General features: G+C 33.8%; 2 protein-coding genes across 2 annotated transcripts; one reads left to right on the top strand and one right to left on the bottom strand.

Annotated features, from left to right (window-relative positions):
• Positions 1 to 1,564: 1,564 nt before the first annotated feature.
• LOTGIDRAFT_218322 (hypothetical protein) lies at positions 1,565 to 14,951 on the bottom strand (the record flags this gene model as incomplete). Its single annotated transcript, XM_009061090.1, has 9 exons — positions 1,565 to 1,918; positions 2,847 to 2,999; positions 3,341 to 3,576; positions 3,908 to 4,046; positions 4,658 to 4,818; positions 5,077 to 5,188; positions 5,740 to 5,942; positions 7,350 to 7,509; positions 14,591 to 14,951. 9 exons carry the CDS (start codon positions 14,949 to 14,951, stop codon positions 1,635 to 1,637), a joined length of 1,809 nt encoding a protein of 602 aa, XP_009059338.1. The 3' UTR covers positions 1,565 to 1,634.
• Positions 14,952 to 17,426: 2,475 nt separating this feature from the next.
• Positions 17,427 to 20,634, top strand: LOTGIDRAFT_192388 (hypothetical protein; the record flags this gene model as incomplete). Its single annotated transcript, XM_009061089.1, has 5 exons — positions 17,427 to 17,555; positions 18,227 to 18,413; positions 18,701 to 18,767; positions 19,215 to 19,315; positions 20,554 to 20,634. Coding segments are annotated over exons 1-5 (495 nt in total), but the record flags the coding sequence as incomplete, so codon positions are not given.
• Positions 20,635 to 20,735: the final 101 nt, after the last annotated feature.

Below are 20,735 nucleotides of genomic sequence, written 5' to 3'. Positions count from 1 at the left end.
GGCGACGTCGACGTGTGTCGCTCCTTGTTGGACCATTCTAACGGCTCTCTCTCTCTCCATGGCTGTCAAACGTGGCATATCTTGTGTTCTTTTTGTTGCTGTGATATCAACGTGTCTGATCAGCCGTTTTATACAGTTTTTATGCACGAACAGAACATGCTAGAGAGGGAAATGTCACTTTCACGAAATTTACGTTTTTTCCCCGGAAGTGATGACGTGTTCCCGGTATTTTTATCGACTATGCTGTGTTTGGGATGTGCAATACGAATTGGCATGTTTTCATATTAGACAATTCACTTAGTAAAAAACAATTTTGAAAATAAGTTGGTATCGTATCTTTTGGACACTAGTTTATCTTGACCGAAAATTAGAATGGTTCAAATACAGTCGAACTTCGGGAAATTTCGATAGAAGGCAAAACTGACATAGGCCCATCCAATCAGAGAGCGATTGTTCATCATGTTGTTACTTACAGACCTTTCATTGCTACGATCTTCATATCCGGTTAATTTCGGTCACTTGAATGAACCCAATAGAGATGTTCCTTCGAATACGGTGCCTGTGAAGGAATATGTTGAAAAAACAGTCATAAGGTCACGTATTTGTTTTGAGGTGACTTCCGTATAAAGGTTTCCATCGAGTGGAAATCCATTTTGTGTTCATATGGCAAAGATCTATATTTGAATATTTTTGTGCCAGAAAAGTCAATTGTTTCTCCGTCACACGTCAGTACGTCAGTAAACACGTCAAACACGTCACACGTCGATTCTACCTTTACTGTGTTTGTAATGTATATTTCTGTATTGTTTGGCATATCAACATATCAAAATTGGTCTAGTTATGTTGTTCGTGAAACTAGAAAACTACCCACATTGTGACATGGCCCGCCTACATCATCAGCATCTTCATTAGCACCATCATTAGCACCATCATCATCCGCACCACAACTATCATCAACAGTATCAGCACCACCTGTATCATCGTCATCGTTACCAGCACCACCACCATTATCCCCGTCATAAACTATGAGAGTGATTCACGGAATCTAAATCTGTCAGACTTTAAGTGTCGCAAACTATTTATTTGTATGGTGAATGTGCGAATAAAATTACAACACGATTTAATTAAGCCCGTAAATCATACGAACTGGATTCTTTTCAGTCGTCATGTGTACAAAGTTCTTGAAAATTCGAGATGTAGGCCTAAATTGAATCGGCCAATTCACAAAAAAAAGTCTTGGATTATTCAAGCTGGCGGCGACAAAAGTTTGGGAGAAAAGTTTCCCAAAAGAGAAGGCGTCTTTAACGCCTTTTTAGTGCCTGAATCTTTTAACTCCGTCTTCGTCAAGCCTTGGTTTCATATCAAATGGCCTCTCCGCCGAGAACTTTTTTTTATGATATTATGGGGGAGAGGGGTGGGGGGCGTGGACTAATTTTTAAAAAAATCTTTATGGTAGTTGAGCCACTGCTGTCATCGTGAAATTTATTTACTGATCTTTAATCTGCGACGTGAAGGGCTGATGTAGCGGTGATAATCTACATTTTCCAATGGAACGTATACGAAATTGAACAATAATTGTATTAGATAACTACACTTATGAAAATGGACAGGATGAGGTTTATAAAATTGTGAGATTAAAGTTTTGTATTCGGTGCTTCAATTTCTGCTGAGGTATTCTTTGGATCAATAATGTAGATGGTACTAGGACTTGAACCGTTAACATTATCAGCCTGTGATATACTTAATTCACCAAAATGTCCATTACCGATATCATTTGAAGTTGCAGTTCTTTCTCTCTCCTTTTTTGTCATAAATAACCGTTCTACCTCTTCTAATGAAAGGTTCTTTGTTTCTGGTACGAATATGGCAACAAAAACGACCCCCAGCAAACAAAATCCACCATATAACCAAAATGTACCTATAAAAGAAGACCGGGATCAGTGGCGGAGCCAGGTTTACGTCTCTCTTCGAGAGAAACACTATTGTTATTGGCGAGTATTTTCACTCTTTCTAGAACACATGATACTACCCCCCTTAGGAGATCCACAAGTATTCAGTTTAATTTACGGGATGTACTGTTTTCACCCGATGTTGGGTGAGAATTTCGGCTAAGGGATATGTTATGACATTCGGGCAGTGATTTCGATCCTTAAATAATATGAATTATGAAATATTATTATAGGAGAATACAATCGGGCTATCAATTTAAAAAAAATACAGTTATAGTATAGGATATTCGGGCAAAGATATGACCGGGATGTTATCGTCAAGAAATAGATTAAATTTTATCATCTGGTATATACCTATTTCCATTTGATTGAACCACTATCCAAACACTTACCTATAGAAACATGGATACAGAAATATTTTGCTATTTGGGTCATGGCCACGTTTGTCCTATTCAGGTCGGGTCCTTAAAATCAGTAATTACTTTGTCTCCTTTTGGATGTTGTGATCAACATACAAATTTTGATAATAGCATAATGTACAGAATGTTTAGCTTTATTTAGTACACCGATCTTGAGATTAGCATACAAATATAGATAATAACAAGGTTTTGCACTTGTAATTGAGAATCATCAATATATTACTTCTCATATATATATGGTTCATATAAAATACGTGAAAATATATTCATTCTTATGAAACACAATCCGTGTTGTAAGCCTACCATCTATGTCTTTAAACAATGAATATGACAAATAATATCTGTTATATGTTTTTATGATCTAAAATGAAGATAATTCGTTTCATGATTAACTACAAACCTAGATCTATAACGTAAAGCACAGTACGCAAAACGTCATTTCACAGAATAGTTATAAGTATGAGAAAGTAATACCCACCATAGTTTGTAATAGTCTCTGTTAATGTTAGAAATGTAAATGATATTATCAAATTTAGAATCCAATTGACTGCTGTGGCTATGGAGGTACTGGTACTTCTGGCCCATAACGGATATATTTCAGAATTTATAGTCCAGGGCATAGGACCTAATCCTAGAAAATGTAAAGTGATAAATTCGGAAAGGGAATTTATAATGCCGTCGCACTCATATTAAGGTATCCTTAATACCAGCAACCTCAGAGATAAGAATGGAGTCTTTTTTGTACTACTGAAGCGTCCTTATTCATTGAAGTAATGACAAGCTATTTGGATGAGATTTTGATTAACAGAATTGTCTTGCTTGTACGGATTTTAATTAAGTATGTTCCAGTACAACCGATACTTCAGTGAGTAAAAGCATAGATTTAAAAAGTAACGGCATGTCGTGCCAGCTATAAAATAATGTAGTAGACAAGGAGATCATTTGTTTAAAGCCAGATTGGATGGTGCATACCTGGAGCAAATGCAAAAACAAAAAGACCTAACCCCAAGACTGCCATCCATGTATAATCAGTTGGACAGTAGCCTTGTGACCATTGAAAACCATCTGCTAAATCAGTTGTATTTCCCATTTTACTACATCGACCATACTCTGAAAATTCTTCATCTTGAGCATAAATACATGAAGCTGTTGATAATTCATCATAACAAAAACCACAAACTTTGTTTTCTATACATTGTTCACATGTTCTGTAAAGATATTAAATTCTAAAACTTATTTCTGTAGAATAACCTTCTCAAACACTAGAATCTGAAAACATTACTTCATAATATATAAGTTCACAATCAGCAAACAGGAAGTTCTATAGGTTCTTATTATATTGCATAAGATTGTCCGACCATGGAATGAGTTGAATGAAACATATTTTAGAATAAACATTCTAGGAAATTTTGAGACCTTTTAAATCAGTCTTGATTTCAAGTTTTTGCTGGACGTCTTTGTCTTTTTGATCAATTTTGAATTGAATCTAGACAAAAGACAAGTAAAGCCACTATTCGTTTTGATTTTCTTTCTTCTTACGTGTAAGTGTTGTTGGTACATTCGTCATTTAGTACAGTATTATTAGGATAATATTCTGTTACATTCTTGTTGAGCGCTGGAGAATACACAGAGGATAGTTGAAAACCAATGGCTAAAACCGCCAACGCTATAGCCACTCCTACAATATATCATAAACAATATTATTAACATAATAACAATACAGATAATCTAAGAGTAAAATGTAAAGGAAGGCAAACGTAATTATGCAAAACCTGGTGTGCACTACATTCGCTATGCATTGTATGATGTGTTGAGCCAGTCTGGGCGACCAGTCCGTTGTCAAGCACTAGAAAAAGAATTCTCAATATCCCGGAGGCATCACTGGAGTTTTGGAAGTAGATCATTGCAACTTCTGAAAGCTAGCTTGTCAATTGTTAGAAGCAGGTCAATGTCAAGCTCTAAAAGCAGACCAATATCAAGTTCGAGAAATAGGCCAATGTCAAGCAGACCAATGTCAAATTCTAGAAGCACACCAATGTCATGTTCTAGAAGCTGGTCGATGTCAAGTTTTAGAAGCAGGCCAATGTCAAGTTCTAGAAGCAGGCCAATGTCAAGCAGACCAATGTCAAGTTCTACAAGCTGGCCGATGTCAAGTTCTAGAAGCAGGCCAATGTCAAGTTCTAGCAGCAGGTCAATGTCAAGCAGACCAATGTCAAGTTCTACAAGCAAGTACCAGTCAGAATGAATAGAGGTTAGATTATAGAAGCTGATTATTGGGAATATACAGACCTATCAAACTAATAATTGTAAGAAATCTTCTTCCTAACCGCTCCACCAACCACAAACCAATAAATGTTGACAGAAAATTGATAGTATTGGGCACCATGACTAACCAAATGGCATATTTTACTGGAAATCCCGCTAGTTTCAATATAGAAGCACTGTAATAACTGAAATAAGAAGATTCACTGACTATTTTGGAGGTTGTGGATGTTTCGGTATGCATTCTTGGCAACAATAAAAATAAATACTGTTGAATATCAGATGAAGAAAGGTATACACATATCTACCAAGAAATATATCATTACGACAGGGCTCTGATGTCTCTGCTGTTGTCGCTGCTGCTGGTGATGATGGTTGTGGTGCAGGTGATAATGTTTCTATGGGTTTCTGATGATAATATGACTGAATTTCATATTTCTACTTACATGACAGTATTAATCCCACACAACTGCTGAAAGAATTGTAAACCACAGCCAGCAAATAATGCTCTTCTGATGTGTGGGGTTTTTAATATTCTGCCAAGCACAAAGCCTCCAGCTGAAATTAAAGCAGATGTGGAATTGCTTATTTGCTTATCAAAAATGCTGTACTGATCAACTAGCTCAAATTTCATATTATATCAATATGAACGACACTGGATAGAGTTTTGTATCCAAAATGTTTATGGATAACTGATTTCAGGATATACATGTATCAGGCTTAGTGATGATTTATGCATGGGAGCAATAACACACTGTACATTTAATTAGATATATTTTTGGCTAATTTGAAACATAAATCATCTGTTTAAGTCGGCCAACAATAAACAATAATTCAAAATGCTTTGTCATAATCCAAATCAAAATATTTGTCCTGGCATTGAGATAGTTTCAAGGTTTTTCTTATCAGTCCATTTTCAAAACCTCTATTTATTCAGATGGTGCTTATTGAAATGATAAGAATCCCTCTAAGCCTGTACATTGATCAAGGATTGAAATCAAACGGAAGTACGGAAATATTTTTTTTATCATTGGGTCGTTGATATGGATTCTGTATAAGAATGACAAATGATTTTGAAATGAACAGCATCCTTGTAAATGTCGACTTACTGTTTTCTTGCGCATTTTTAGCCATAGCACTTTTCATATCTTCTATATCCTCTTCCACATCTTGTTTACCGTTAATCTTTCTTAGAACTTCTCTCGCCTGATCAATTTTACCATGTGCTGCCAACCATCGGGGACTTTCAGGCATGAATAGGAATCCAATAAACTGTATAACGCCAGGAATAGCAGCCAAACCTAACATGTACCTTAAATGATGCAACAGATTTACAACACACTGTCAAATTTGTTAAATCTGACAACCTGTAACATTACACCGATAAGTAACGAAACTGTTGCATGTGACAATACGGTGTCAAATGACAGATGTGTTGCATGTGACAGTATTGTGACAAGTGCCAACAATGCTACATATAACAAAACAGCGACAAGTGACAAAACAGTTACATGTGACAATACAGTGGCAAGTAACAAAACAGTAACAAAAGTGACAAAAATGTTGCATGTAGTAATGCAATACAATGACAAGTGACAAAGAAGTTGCACATAACAAGACGGTAACAAGTGACAACAGTTATATGCGACAATACAGTGGCAAGGGACAAAAATATCACATATGACAAGTGACAAAACAGTAACATGTGAAATTACAGTGACAAGTTTACAGTGACAAGTAACAAAACAGTAACAAAAGTGATGTATGTAGCAATACAGTACAGAGGCAAGTAACAAACAGTATACACACGTGATAAGGCTTTGACATGTGACAGAACTGTGTGACAATACGATGGCAAGTAACATAACAGTAACAAAATTGACGTAGCAATGCAGTACAGGGACAAGTGACAAAACAGTTACACGTGACAAGGCTGTGACAGATACATACGGCAATACAGTGACAAGTAACAAAACAGTAAACAGTAACATGCAACTGATAAATTAAAAAGTTATTTTAAAGTTTACAAGTAATCAGTGTCACGTCTTTTACTTGAGGTTTAAAATTGCACTCTAGTTGCATTCAATAGCTACGACAACTAGTTAAACGCGAAATTAGGTCTTTCAGTGTTGCCTTTTGTACTACTATAATATGGATATTGCTAAATACTACTAAGTTAACATGAAACAATGCGTTTCAGTAGATTAAAAACAGAAATATTTACTACGTTTGATGACTTTTAAAGTATAACAATAAATTTCAATTCCACCTAATATGATGTATAACTTTTTCCACAACGTGATTTGGCTAATTCAAAGTGCATTTTTACTGATGAAATCAAAAGACACGGAAATTATTAATTTATGATTACAGAAGGAAGTCATTTGGTTCTGCATGAAAGAAAATAATTCTTTTCAAGGGCGATAATAAACTCAAAAGATATGAAATCAAAACATGACAATATATATTAAAAAAAACAAAGGAGGGTAGACTAATTTAAATATGAGAACTGTGTGTTCATCCCTGTATAGGTGCTAAGATGAAATATTTTGACTACACTTGTTCATAGGACTTAGAAGAATGCTCTCCTAAAACATAATGTGAAACATATAATATTGTAAATATAATTATTTTCCTAAGGCTAACAGGAACAATAAGTGTCTGATCTGAATTTGATGAAAATAACAATTGCCAATTAAATCTTTGGTGACTGACTTACCTCCATCCAGTATGTTTCATGTCACTAAATATGCCAGCTACTAAACTTGAAATAACAATACCAATAGTGATAAATAACTGATTTAATGTCACTAGACGTCCCCGAATATCAGCAGGGGCTGCTTCGGCTACATACACTGGTACTGTCATGGAGGCAAATCCTGGAAAGAGAAAAAACAAATTATTTCGTTGCTGAGTTATTGGACCCCAGGTAGTCCATGAGATTGACAGAGCAACTGGTGGCATTAGAAAAGTATGACCATGCGCCAGAGTTGACACGGTTCAAGGGTAGGCTACATTGGGTTTGGTCGTCAACCTACACACTATGGTCTGTTTTTAGAGATGATTATTTACTACAGATCATGATAAAACGATAACGACTATTATTATTAGGAAAATGAAATCACAAGAGTTTTATGGACAACCTGACTGAACAGGTAATGCCATGTTTTATTTCTAGTGAGCACAAGTGGAATAATTGACCTACATTTTTTTCGATATCCACTTGGCGGGGATTATTTATCGCAGAATGGTGGCCATCTGATTCCTGAATCTGAGATCCTGTTTTCTCAACAACCATGTGCTAAAATTTCATCGCAGGTGCCAAGTTCACTATTTAAATTACTTTATGAGAAACTTTCGCCATATGCAATAGAATATCATGGAAACATCTTGATCATGTAGTCTTTTACCACCCCCACACAACTCATAGATTACAACACGATGTTAGTTTTTTCAAACCATTACAAACATATTATAACCAAGCAATTGATAGCTGGATGTGAGATAATCCTGGAAGGAGTGTGACTCAATTCCAGGTTTCGAAACTGTTTTTCACAGCGTACATCAAAGCATCTACAATGTCAACTGCAGAGAATGGTTTTGCTAAATGTGGTATTTGGCCTTGCTCACGAGGAGTGATTGAAGAACAAGAATTTTGTCCATCAACTTTAAACAATTACCAATTGATTGATGATGTACCCATCCAGGCAAACCACGCAGTTGCGGTTGCAGAAGAAATTGTTCCGTCTACCGTAAAGGAAATTAGAGTTATTAGAGAAATTTGGTTATTAGAGTAGCACCTGATGACAGATGTCTGTTTGGAAGCCTAGCTGTGGCAACGAACCCACTTTTACAGAATGGCACAAGAAACAACTATGGTTTATTGAATGATTCACTTCTACTTCTTCACGAACAGGTTCAGTCCGATCATATACGTCACCAGGTAGTCCAAAAAATGTATATTAATTTACAAATGAACATGTATGATGAATATGTTGGAGACGCCTTGAAAGCTATGTAAAGTACAAATCAATGGAAGAAAGAATTACATCAATGGCCCAACCACAAACTATGGCTGGTGAATTGGAACTTTTAGCTGATTCATCCGTGATAGGGAGACCAATACATGTATCAAAATACATACATTAGCTGCTATGGGGATTTAGAATATTCTCTGCCAGTGAAAGTGAGATACATTGGGCATTATTATTGTGTAATTTATAATTATTCTGTTTAAACTAATAATGATGCTGAGGATGTTTCTAAAGGCACAGTAAAATGTAATGAGTTAGACTAATCGATATTTCTCCAATTCCAGTTAAGATACAAAAAGTATCAAAAAGAGGATCTCGAAGTCAAGTGTCTCAAGTATTAACGTCCTTACAAGAAAAATCTTTTTGCAGCTAAAGAAAACGCAAAGACTAAGCTCTAATGGTTCAAGAAAGGGTCATCATTCCAAATTGGATGAACTACACAAATGGGCGTTATTTCCATCCAATTTTGTTTGCTTTCGTAAATGGCTTTTGTTCCCACGGCCCTCATTCTTACCGACCCTAGGCCTCTGACAGTAGCCTTTAAAGCAAAACATTTTCAATTTGATGTAACATTTTTGATTTTGCAACATTATTTAACTATTTCCCGATTTATTATAAAATATATGCTACAGTCCAAATTAGCCGATACCCTGGTCCAATTAATCCTCTAAATTGGACCAGTCGCGTGGAATTTTCAAACCAATCCTAAAACCTTACTTATTCATTAAAACTCACAAAATTTGGTTTTTGTGAGGTTTACAGCCTTGTGCATTGTGTAAGCATTAAAGATTTGCAACAAGCAATAGGAATTTTGAACTGCAGAAATATTTCCTTAAGTGGTCCAATTTACCCACCCACCTGTATAATAATCGGGTCTCAGCTGTAATAGTCCTATGAATCTTGGACTAATTAAATTCCAGATGATTTATTTGTGGTTATAAGCATAACATGCTTTGATATTGGTCAATTGATTCCTGGCTATAAAATAATGAGTAATATTGTACATTATTATCATATAAAGAATAATGTGTGACTACAAACAAAATGCTGATAAATGATCCAAGATGTCTGAAAAGCTTCCGTAAGTGATATCACTTTTTTCTTGTTTGAGTCATCTTATATCACTGTGTTATTATTATTTCTCCTGAACACACATCTTCTAGTGTAAAGAGCTATGACTCTAGCCTCTGTTAGTAGTTCTATATCATTGAGGTCTGTTAGAAAGACTCTCATAAAAGGTTCTCTAAATTTTGTATAGATGTATATCGGGGAAATAAGTGTTTGATGGATCCACAAATCACACAAAATTATATGCTTTATCACATTTAAGGTCGTTCGCAATTATAGTGACGTCATCAAACATTTAGTTATAGTGAAATTGCAGGAACCACAGACTTCTGACTGAAATTTGGAATAGGCCTAGTGCAAATTGCTGCTATCAGTGTCTCCGATTCACAAGAAAACGTCTTTATAATCCCTTAAAGATACGTTTCTATTGTGCTGATTCTTCCAAATGAGGTAAGTATTATATAAAACCCTAAAAGCTCTATAGGATTCGAAGAGTCTTAAATCAACAAGATTTCATAAAAAAAAAACATCAATTTTAAAATCGAAGGAAATGTCAGAAGACTGACCTTTTGAGAATGTTGGTAAATGTAGTGATAAATCTATACTTAACAGTATCGTCGTGGGATCATTTAATGATCTAGGTTTTTTTTTTCAACTTACGTATATGATGTCATGTCAAAACAATAGCTGTTAAACCGTTTTTCTAAAGGCCCTGGAACACCATTTTGGAAATTTGGGCTTTAAATATATGTATATAGTCTTCAGAAGTACCAAAACTGTTCCAAAATAATACAGTAATTAAATACGTTTGACGATTTTTAAATTTGCTGAAGTATGGCAATAACTCAGATCAAAAACTTCAAATCAGAACTTCGCATCTGTCGGGCCGTGGGTATTCGCACAATTAATGGTGTTTTATACCAGTCGTGTGGTATCTTTGATCATTACTATACATTTAATCATTCAAAAGATTAACTAAGAGTTGTACTAGCTGCTGAATCATTCATCTTGTTCCAAAGAATTATGTCTTTTATCTTGATCACATCTTCATCTGTATGGTAACACGATACCATATTTAATTTATTTTGAGCTGTTCGTATTAGTCTTATTATCGCCAAGAGAAATTTTTTCTCCACAAACCGACGTGGACTTAGTGTAAATCTTCCTGGATTGTCTCTACTGCTATACTTCTTTATGGTTTCCTCGTTTTACCAGTTACATTCGATTTGGTTTTTGTCAGTTACAATCGATTTGGTTTTTGTCAGTTACATTCTATTTGGTTTTTGCCAGTTACATTCTATTTGGTTTTTGTCAGTTACATTCTATTTGGTTTTTGTCAGTTACATTCTATTTGATATATGCCAGTTACATCCTATTTGATGTATGCCAGTTACATTCTATTTGATGTATGCCAGTTACATTCTATTTGATGTATGCCAGTTACATTTTTTTTGGTTTTTGTCAGTTACAATCGATTTGGTTTTTGTCAGTTACAATCGATTTGGTTTTTGTCAGTTACAATCGATTTGTTTTTTGTCAGTTACAATCGATTTGGTTTTTGTCAGTTACATTCTATTTGGTTTTTGCCAGTTACATTCTATTTGATGTATGCCAGTTACATTCTATTTGATTTTTGCCAGTTACATTCTATTTGATATATGCCAGTTACATTATATTTGATGTATGCCAGTTACATTCTATTTGATGTATGCCAGTTACATTCTATTTGGTGTATGCCAGTTACATTCTATCTGGTGTATGCCAGTTACATTCTATTTGGTGTATGCCAGTTACATTCTATCTGGTGTATGCCAGTTACATTCTATTTGATGTATGCCAGTTACTTTCTATTTGATGTATGCCAGTTACATTCTATTTGGTGTATGCCAGTTACATTCTATTTGATGTATGCCAGTTACATTCTATTTGATGTATGCCAGTTACTTTCTATTTGATGTATGCCAGTTACATTCTATTTGATGTATGCCAGTTACATTCTATTTGATGTATGCCAGTTACATTCTATTTGATGTATGCCAGTTACATTCTATTTGGTGTATGCCAGTTACATTCTATCTGGTGTATGCCAGTTACATTCTATTTGATGTATGCCAGTTACTTTCTATTTTGGTTTTTGTCAGTTGCATCCGATTTTGTTTTTAGTTAGTTACATTCTATTTGGTGTATGCCAGTTACTTATGATTTTGTTTTTGTCAGTTGCATCCGATATTGGTTTTAGTCAATCACAATCGAGTTTGTTTTTTGTCAGTTACATTCGAATTTGTTTTTGTTTTCAGTAACATTCGAGTTTGGTTTTAGTCAGTTACATTCGAGTTTTTTTTTTTGTCAGTTACATTCGAGTTTGGTTTTTTTTTTCAGTAACATTCGAGTTTGGTTTTAGTCAGTTACATTTGAGTTTGTTTTTTTGTCAGTTACATTCGAGTTTGTTTTTTGATCAGTTACATTCGAGTTGTTGTTTTTTTTTTCAGCTACATTCAACACTGTCATTATAACAACTTTTTCACACATACCCTACAGCAAGATTTATTTTTTTCAAAAAGCCAATGTAAAAATTGTAGAACAGCCCTCATTGACGTAATAGTATCTACAGTCATCGTCCTGTTGTGATGAGCTAGATAAAGATGAGGTTTTCCCGTTCGAAACTAAATCCATTGTAAGCACCAAAAATCATGTTTTCTCCATTATCAGAGCGTTTGTGAAAACTATCTTCAAAATTCAGACAACTCAACCCAGGAAAAGTATTAGGATTGTGATTATAGATAAGATAACTACCTTTTTTACAGACAGTATCTCACTATAACAGATAGAATGTAGATTTCTACACTTAATTTACCTGATGACCTCTTTCTGTCACATCAGACATGTGAATACCTGTATATCTTCGTTTAGCTTAATCTGTATTTCAAGGATACAGAAAGTGCAATCTATTATCTCATTTTCCTGTTTTGATCTGTTGGTGATTTTTGATTTTTAACCGATATATCGTTAGATATATACATGTAATATTATGATGTAAAATAGGTACAATGTTTTAATTGGATAATATACTTTTTACACCAATGTTTTATTAATCTAATATAATCAGTGAAATGAATTGAATATAAATACAATCCCGATGATGTTAATTGTGATTTGGTTCTATATTTTGAAAGATTTTATCAGATTTAAACCTTTGTTTTTTTACAAGCCAATTAGTATGTTCTTCAATGTATTTTCATGATGCACGTATCTACGATATCGCAGTAAGAATATGCTTTCTGCCTTTTTATTATCACCGTTCTATTTCATATTTGTACTGGATTGGTCTACTTCTTTGGTTGGAATGGGGAGAACTATGAACAGTGGGTATTTTGACGTCAATTATCTATCGGTCTATAAGATCTGACCTGATCTGATTTTATAAATTGTGTTTTTAATCCACAGATAAGCTTGGTATTAGGGCTTATTCAGACTTACACAAGATTACACAGCTGGATTAGGAATGAGTCGACCAGACGATTTGAAGAACTATTTCTGTTTTTGAGAGGCCCTATTTTTTTAAGTACCGGTAGTTAAATTTTTCCTACGGTCATATTTTTTCGAGATCTATCTTCATAAGCGTTTGCAGTAGAAAGTTAGGAAACCTTTTGCAGAATAATGGTCATTCATGATTAATTCATTTCTGTATAATAGGAAACAAACCGAATATAAGGATATTAAGGAAACGTTGCAAATTAAATATATTGAAATAGCCTATGCATCCATGGGTCATTGAAAGTAGGGAATTTCATCCAGTTTTGTTAATGTAAAGAAATTCCGAACAGGGTCCAGAACTCAGATTAGATAACATTCTATTTTCAGTACCTTTCTGGTCCCAGATAATTGGACTCTAATTCCACTGTTGAAATCAGCAACCATCCAGTTTATCGCAGTTTCTAATAGTCAACTTATTTGTTGACTGCGCAGTGCAGCTTTTGTGAATCATTAGGTAGAGGGACCACAGAAAGAGGTGGGGGGGGGGGGGGGGCAATTAGAACGAGGTATTGTTACTTGGGACTGGGGTGTGGGGGTTGAGATCGGAGTTACTGCGACAGATTAAACTATAGGGATGATTTGAAAGGATTGAAATTTTGATCAAACATCTAGAAAATGATTGTACTCGGATTATCATCAACCTACTCATATACATTTATATCGACTAACAGGAAAGATGATTTATGCAATGTCACACTGACCGAGATTTAAACCCACGATCAACATTGTGCTGACCGATATCATAGCCTATGACCGATTTTTTATGATTCCAGCGCTTTTACTGACTGAGAAATATAGTCTAGATTATCATGTTTAAAACATGTGAAACAGGTAAAAATATGCGCTTTATCTTAATTTAATACCAGGAACCGAAGGAACTGCCTTATCTGATCAAATTTATTACCACATAAATTATTGATAACATGGATTGCTATGCATGTTTCAATGGGTGGAATTGGGTCGTCACAAAAAAGTTAGCTACACAGGAACAGCTTCTCTCCTCGTACACAGTCAGAGATGTTTTCCTTTTTTAGTTGCTCTGAACAAGTAGCTATACGTATTACGCAAAACATAATATGTTACTATATCTAATGAGATGAAGTATAGTATAAATGATATCGGATGGGGCTTTTTCCATTCTTACATTTGGCTGCATTATGCACATTAAAGAAAAATTTTGAAATATATAGAAAGTTAATTGAATAAAGATCCAACTATAATCCATAAAATTTGTTACCATATGACAAGAAGTAATGCTATCATTGCAAACATACATAGATAGGGACACCCTTCAATCTTAGTAAAATAATTACCATATACTTACCAATTCCAATGCCAACAATAATTCTGCCCCCTAATAACACATATTTATCTGGCGCTGCTCCCATCATAATAGCCCCGATCACAAACACAACACTAGCAATCATAATTGTCTTTTTTCTGCCTAAGAAATCTGTCAAAAATCCCGCGAACAGTGCTGCAACAGCGGCAGCGCCTATAGTGGCACTGACTATAGTCTCTTTCCATACCGTATTTAAATCAAAGTTGTCTTTTCTTTCTATAAGTAAAATGGAGCCTGAAACAATTCCAGTATCATAACCAAATAATAACCCTCCTGTAGTAGCAAAACATGCTAAAATATAAACAAAAGACGAATGTCCTCCTTCTTCCTTTTTATTCGACATGCTCGATGTTAGTTTCCGATCTCTCAGCAACTACAAATCACAAGACTGTCAGAAGAAAGTATTAAGAGAGAATAAAATAACACTAAGAATTCCGATAAGACACTGGCTGTTTCTTAACGTTTAATACTAACTCATATTCCTAGTTCTTAGTAACCATTTTATTTAACAGTATGCGATCTTTATATAAGATTTGAATCAAGTTATCTTTTAATAAATTAAATAGGTCAATGATGACAGTGACAGCTCAAAGAGTATTATTGTCATTGGCGTTATCTTAGATAATGAATTTATCAGTTAACTTTATAAAATGGTTTCAATTTTTTTTATTATATATTTTGGACTAGGCCTACTATAAAACTTAAAAAATAGTATAAAAATTAACATACTTAGAATAAAATCACTAAATTGCGGTATGCATCATCAGTGGATCTGAGACTTCCACCACGTCCTCTTAACACTTAAAAAAATGGTGGATATACGTGGAAGAAATTATTATTTTTCCTCCATAGAATACTTTTGAGGAACGTGTACTTCAATGCCTATATTTAAACCAAGGATTTTTCGAGGATTTGTTAGTCTATGTTGTATTAGAAATGTAAAAAAAACTACATTATGTAAGTTACATGCATTCTGATCGGCATCCTACTGATAAAGTGCAGTGATTATTCTAAGACATTTTTTATAGTTGACATAGAATCATCGAATAGAAAAATAAACGGTTATTTTAGTGAATACTTCACAAATTCTCCGACAACAGTTTCACAGAGACACCCAATTTCATTTTCTAATCTATTGATAATAATGTATCAATTTCAAATAATCTTATGATCTTTCTGTCATGACATGACTAAATCGAAGCTCTATGTACTCATGACATGGCAACTTCTGGTAGATTAAAGAGATGATAATGTTAATTGTATGGTGTCATGGTGACAGCATCTTAGGGGTACCGTAACTCGTATATCACAATCGTTAGTACAAGTTATCATAGCGTTCTATAGAAGTTTATACAACATGCAATACGCTAGGTATTGGCCTTCGCCCACAGGACATCCATGTTTTGGGGTTTTTTTTTCCCCAATCACGATCTTTAAACAGAGAAAGGCGCTGACTCGTCCTATGTAACAATCATACGATATTCTGTAAAGTTTAAATAAATAAAAGATAAAATAGAATTTGATAAAAAGTTCATTGACTGGACAGACCTCGTCAAATTCAGTAGGCCCTATCAATTGTACGGTGGTATTTATTCTTCTTTTATGGAAAGGGTTTGCTTTTTGCATTACACTTGTGCCTTTAAGCTAGAAGAAATGAAATGAAATGAATGGAGTTTAACATTATTACTTGTCTACACCTAATATACAATTAATATTGAATGGCGGTAATGAAGGCGCCTAAGCTGCAAGAACAGACATACACTCTTTGAAATCTTAAAATTGATTGAAAAAGTAGGAAATATCTCCACCTGCTTCTCTCAAAACAACTATAATTCCCCCATCAATAACATTAGCTTCTGTTTAATGGTCAATTTCAGGACTGTTTATTCTTTAATTGACAATACTACTGTTTCTTGAACCAATTAGGCTAATTTCTCGTTTTGAGGTAGGATATTTTCGATATTCATTGATTACAGATCTGAGACATATTATATTTATGCTAGTATTCAGATATGTTGTAATTTATTATATATTACGCCTACACAAGCTTTCATGAAATATTCGCAACTTGATATTTTGAATATAATTTACATCTATTATTATATATGCAAAGTAGTTTCTTTCTCAGAGTCATTATTAGTCATATTTGTAATTAATATTTTTAATAGACACTATAATATGATGCCATTCGCACGAAAAGGCCTACTCGAATAATAGGCCTAACAAATTAAGTCGGTCTTTCAAAAATTAATCGTGTTTGTACAATTTGATATTTTGAATGAATCGACAATATAGGCTATATTAAGAAACTAGTTTCTGTATCTGGAGACAATTTAAAAGGTTGTTATAAATTGGAATCTTAAAGAAGGCCATGTTTTCATAACTAATTAAAATACCGGGTAGGCTATAGGTTTATAGCACCTGAATAAATTTGCAAACATTAAATTTTGAAATTGATAATTTGATAGGGCCTGCTTAGAGTCAAAATAATTAATGAATAGTGCTTAATTAAATTGATTCAAGGCATGAATCTAATTTACATTCCATATGCAAAAGTTATTCACATTATTTCGCAAATAATATTCAATGAAAATAATTATGTTATTGTGTTAATCCTCCTTTTTTTTTTTATTTAGCGCTTATTAAATTTTACAATGTTAAAAAATGAGGAGAAAGGCAGGGTTTGATCTCTTCAAGTTCTTGAATCCTGATCATTGACTTATACACAGGTAAAACTGCGTAATAATAATGCCAAAGGTACACCATTGAAAGGGAGACAACTCTTATTATGTTGTTTTGTTCGTTCCCTTCCAAAATGTACAATATTTGTAAAAAATGATGATTTAACATTATTTAATTAATTTTGTGATAAAAGCATATTTACCAAGATGAATTTTACTAAGGCACTATCCTATTTTATTATGAGAAGTAACAAGCAATTTATAAGGTGAGAAAATCTAAATTATTACAAGTATTGTGGTGTGTTCAAAATGCCAACGATGCAAATTTGAGTGTAATTGCTGGTTTACGATCTTTCTCAATGGAGTTTATAAACTAAACAGACTAATTAATTGTGTAGACTTACGAGACCACCAACAATATAACTAAACAGACTAATTAATTGTGTAGACTTACGAGACCACCAACAATATTTTGATTGTGTAGGCCTATGAAGCTTTATAGAGAGCTAGCATGTATCTTTTGGTTGTAAGAACAACATAAATCATTTGTTGATTGCATTGGCCATGGGCTGTGGTAGTGTGGAGCAAGGTTTTAGCTAGAAAAAAATTCAGTGGTGGCTCAAAATGTCTAAGCGAAACAAAAATCATAGTGATGTTAATTTTATCATGCGTCGTGTTGAAAGCAAACGTTTCTACAATAAGCCAATACAGGCTATCCTTTATGTGATATTTGACCAAATTAAAATAAATTTAAGTCAACTATGTAAAAATCTTGGATATTTGGCATCATTTTACAGAAATTTTAGTAAACCGTTATTTCTGCTAACCACCATAGCTACATCTCTGCTCTGCTGTGGAACGCCATGAATCTTATGATTATATAGGTTTATCAGGCCTATGGCAAGTGATTTTTATTGATATTTTAATTTTCTTATAGGAACAATGTGAGAAACTATGGCATCGCTGAAGAAAGATTTCAAAAAACAAGTTTTACATTTGTAAGCGATGAAACAAATGATGTTATTTATATTGAAAAATTCAATCAACTTGGGTTTAAATTAATGAATGGTTTTCGAGTTCTTGGTCCAGCAGTCTTCTTTCCCAGATCTGTTTTAGGTTGGAAGGTATGACTTTTTTTTATATTAAATTGGGGTAATTGCTACTAGTAAGCTACTGTATAACAAGAAATAATTCATTCGAAATCATAAAACAAAAACACCACTCAGGTTAAATGTTTAGGTCCTTCTTGTCTTAAACTTTGGATTTTTTGTATCCATAATACTTTGAAATTCAACATCTATTTCTCCTACGAAAAAAAATACCATGCCAATTTAAATAAAGTAGTTTATTTAAGTTCTTTTTAACTGCCCTGGAAGAACACAAGCTCACAAAATCAATTTCATTTTTTCAGGTTAAAAACTCAACAGATATCAATGAAAATTCACTTTCATTGTTTCCACTCTTAGCTCCAAAATTAGGTAAGCATGACATTGATTTCCAAGGTGTTTTTAGGAATCAAAATGAAATATATGATATGAGGATATTCCACATGAGCCTAGCATGTCTTATTTGTAATTTTAGATTAAATGGTAGAACATAGGACTTACTACTTAATGGAACATCAAATTACATATTTATACTATGTGAACTCAGGAAGGTGTTGGTTAAGGGTGTAGGTCCACCAAATATTAACTAAACCTGTAGTGGTGGATCATCATGCAGTTTTATTGCACTATATAATACATATCCCTGAAAGTCACATATGTCATTTTTGTTTAATATATTTCACTGAAGAGTAAACTATAGTGTCAAAAATGAGACATACAATTGATATCAAATATCATCTTGTTACAGATGAGAATTTTGTGAGGGAAGTTAGACAATGAATGGCAGTATAAATAGTTAAATGAATATTTATTTTGTAGATTTGTTGATAGTTGGTATAGGTGACCCTGGAAGTCAGTTTGATATGAATATCATCAAATATTTAAGATCTAATAGAATAAGTCTAGAAATTTTGCCAACAGTAAGTTAATCTTACTTTACCTTTATTTTATGGGAGGGGGGTGGGGGGTGGCTGCTTTGGCTGCTTAAGTTTGACGCTTGCTTTCTTACACAGAAATAAAGGGTTCAATCCCCAAAAAATTGAGCTCTATCCTGTGGTAAAGTATTCAGACTCCCTGTAAAGGGGCAGTATGCAAAATTTTCCTTGTCAAAAAGTCTTAAATTAATCCTGAAAACATTTCTCAAATACACTATGTACATCTATGTATCTACTTGATCACACTGAATTTGTTTTAAAAGGGTTAATTAAATGTTTAATAAGCAGCTTTAACTAGTTTTTATACGCCCACACTGTCTGTCCGTCTGTCTGTCCACAATTGTTTGTGGACACGATAGAGCTGGTTTCTTGATGGATTTTGACGAAACTTGGTGTGTGTGTTTGTAATTACCCAAGGATGAACCCTATCGAAAATCAGACGAATTCAAAAATATTTAGTTTGAGTTATTGCCCTTGTTCTTGAATTGTTTGTGGACACGATAGAGAGCTGGTTTCTTGACTGATTTTGACGAAACTTGGTTTGAGTGTTTGTAATCACCCAAGGATGAACCCTAATGAAAATCAGATGAATCGAAAAATATTTACTATGAGTTATTGCCCTTGTTCTTGAATTGTAAGCTGTAAACAAAACCCATGAAATATGAAAATTTCACTCTCAGAAACATTCATTTACTGATAATTCTTGTCAACCTCCCGGACAAATTAGCTGCCATTACGAATGTGTGCGCATTACGATGGCATCGCTATTTTTGTGTTGGGCCTCATAAAGACACAACATTTTTAGTTGAAACCTTTGAAATACGTAGAAGAGATATTTCTCTACAAAAAGGTGTTTACTTTGCTTGAATCCTTTTAGTTGTTTTCCAACAACTACCAAAGAGCATAATAATCTTAAAAAGTTTAAGTTAACCATATAAAAGTTTTGGTGTTAAAAAATTTAACTGCAGGATTTTTTTTAGTCAAAACTTTAAGGGACACATTTTTCTAGATTTTGATGTATAGTGTTCTTAATTTTTAGCAAATTCTTTTTTAGATCTACTGAAAAATCATAATGCCCCTTTGAGATGAGTTTTTAAGAAATGAACATCTACAAAAAGACAATAGGCCTACTGTTTAGTGATAAAAATAAGTAGCAATTCTGACAATAAATTGAAGGTTATGAATATGTATTGAATTACAGTTGAATTTTTGATATTTTACAGGAACAAGCAATACCAACATTTAACTTTTTAAACAGCGAGAGACGTAATGTAGCAGCAGCATTAATACCACCTGTAACTTTAGACATGCCATCTTACAATGATGAATTAGTCAATGATAATATGGATATTTCAATCCATGAATTTGCACTGCCCTCAGCTGATACAGATAAAGAAAATATGTT

The sequence above is a fragment of the Lottia gigantea genome (assembly GCF_000327385.1).
Source record: "Lottia gigantea unplaced genomic scaffold LOTGIsca_46, whole genome shotgun sequence".
Taxonomy (NCBI): Eukaryota; Metazoa; Mollusca; class Gastropoda; family Lottiidae; genus Lottia; species Lottia gigantea.
The sequence above is the reverse complement of the archived record's forward strand: the minus strand, read 5'-3'. Positions and strand labels throughout refer to the sequence as shown.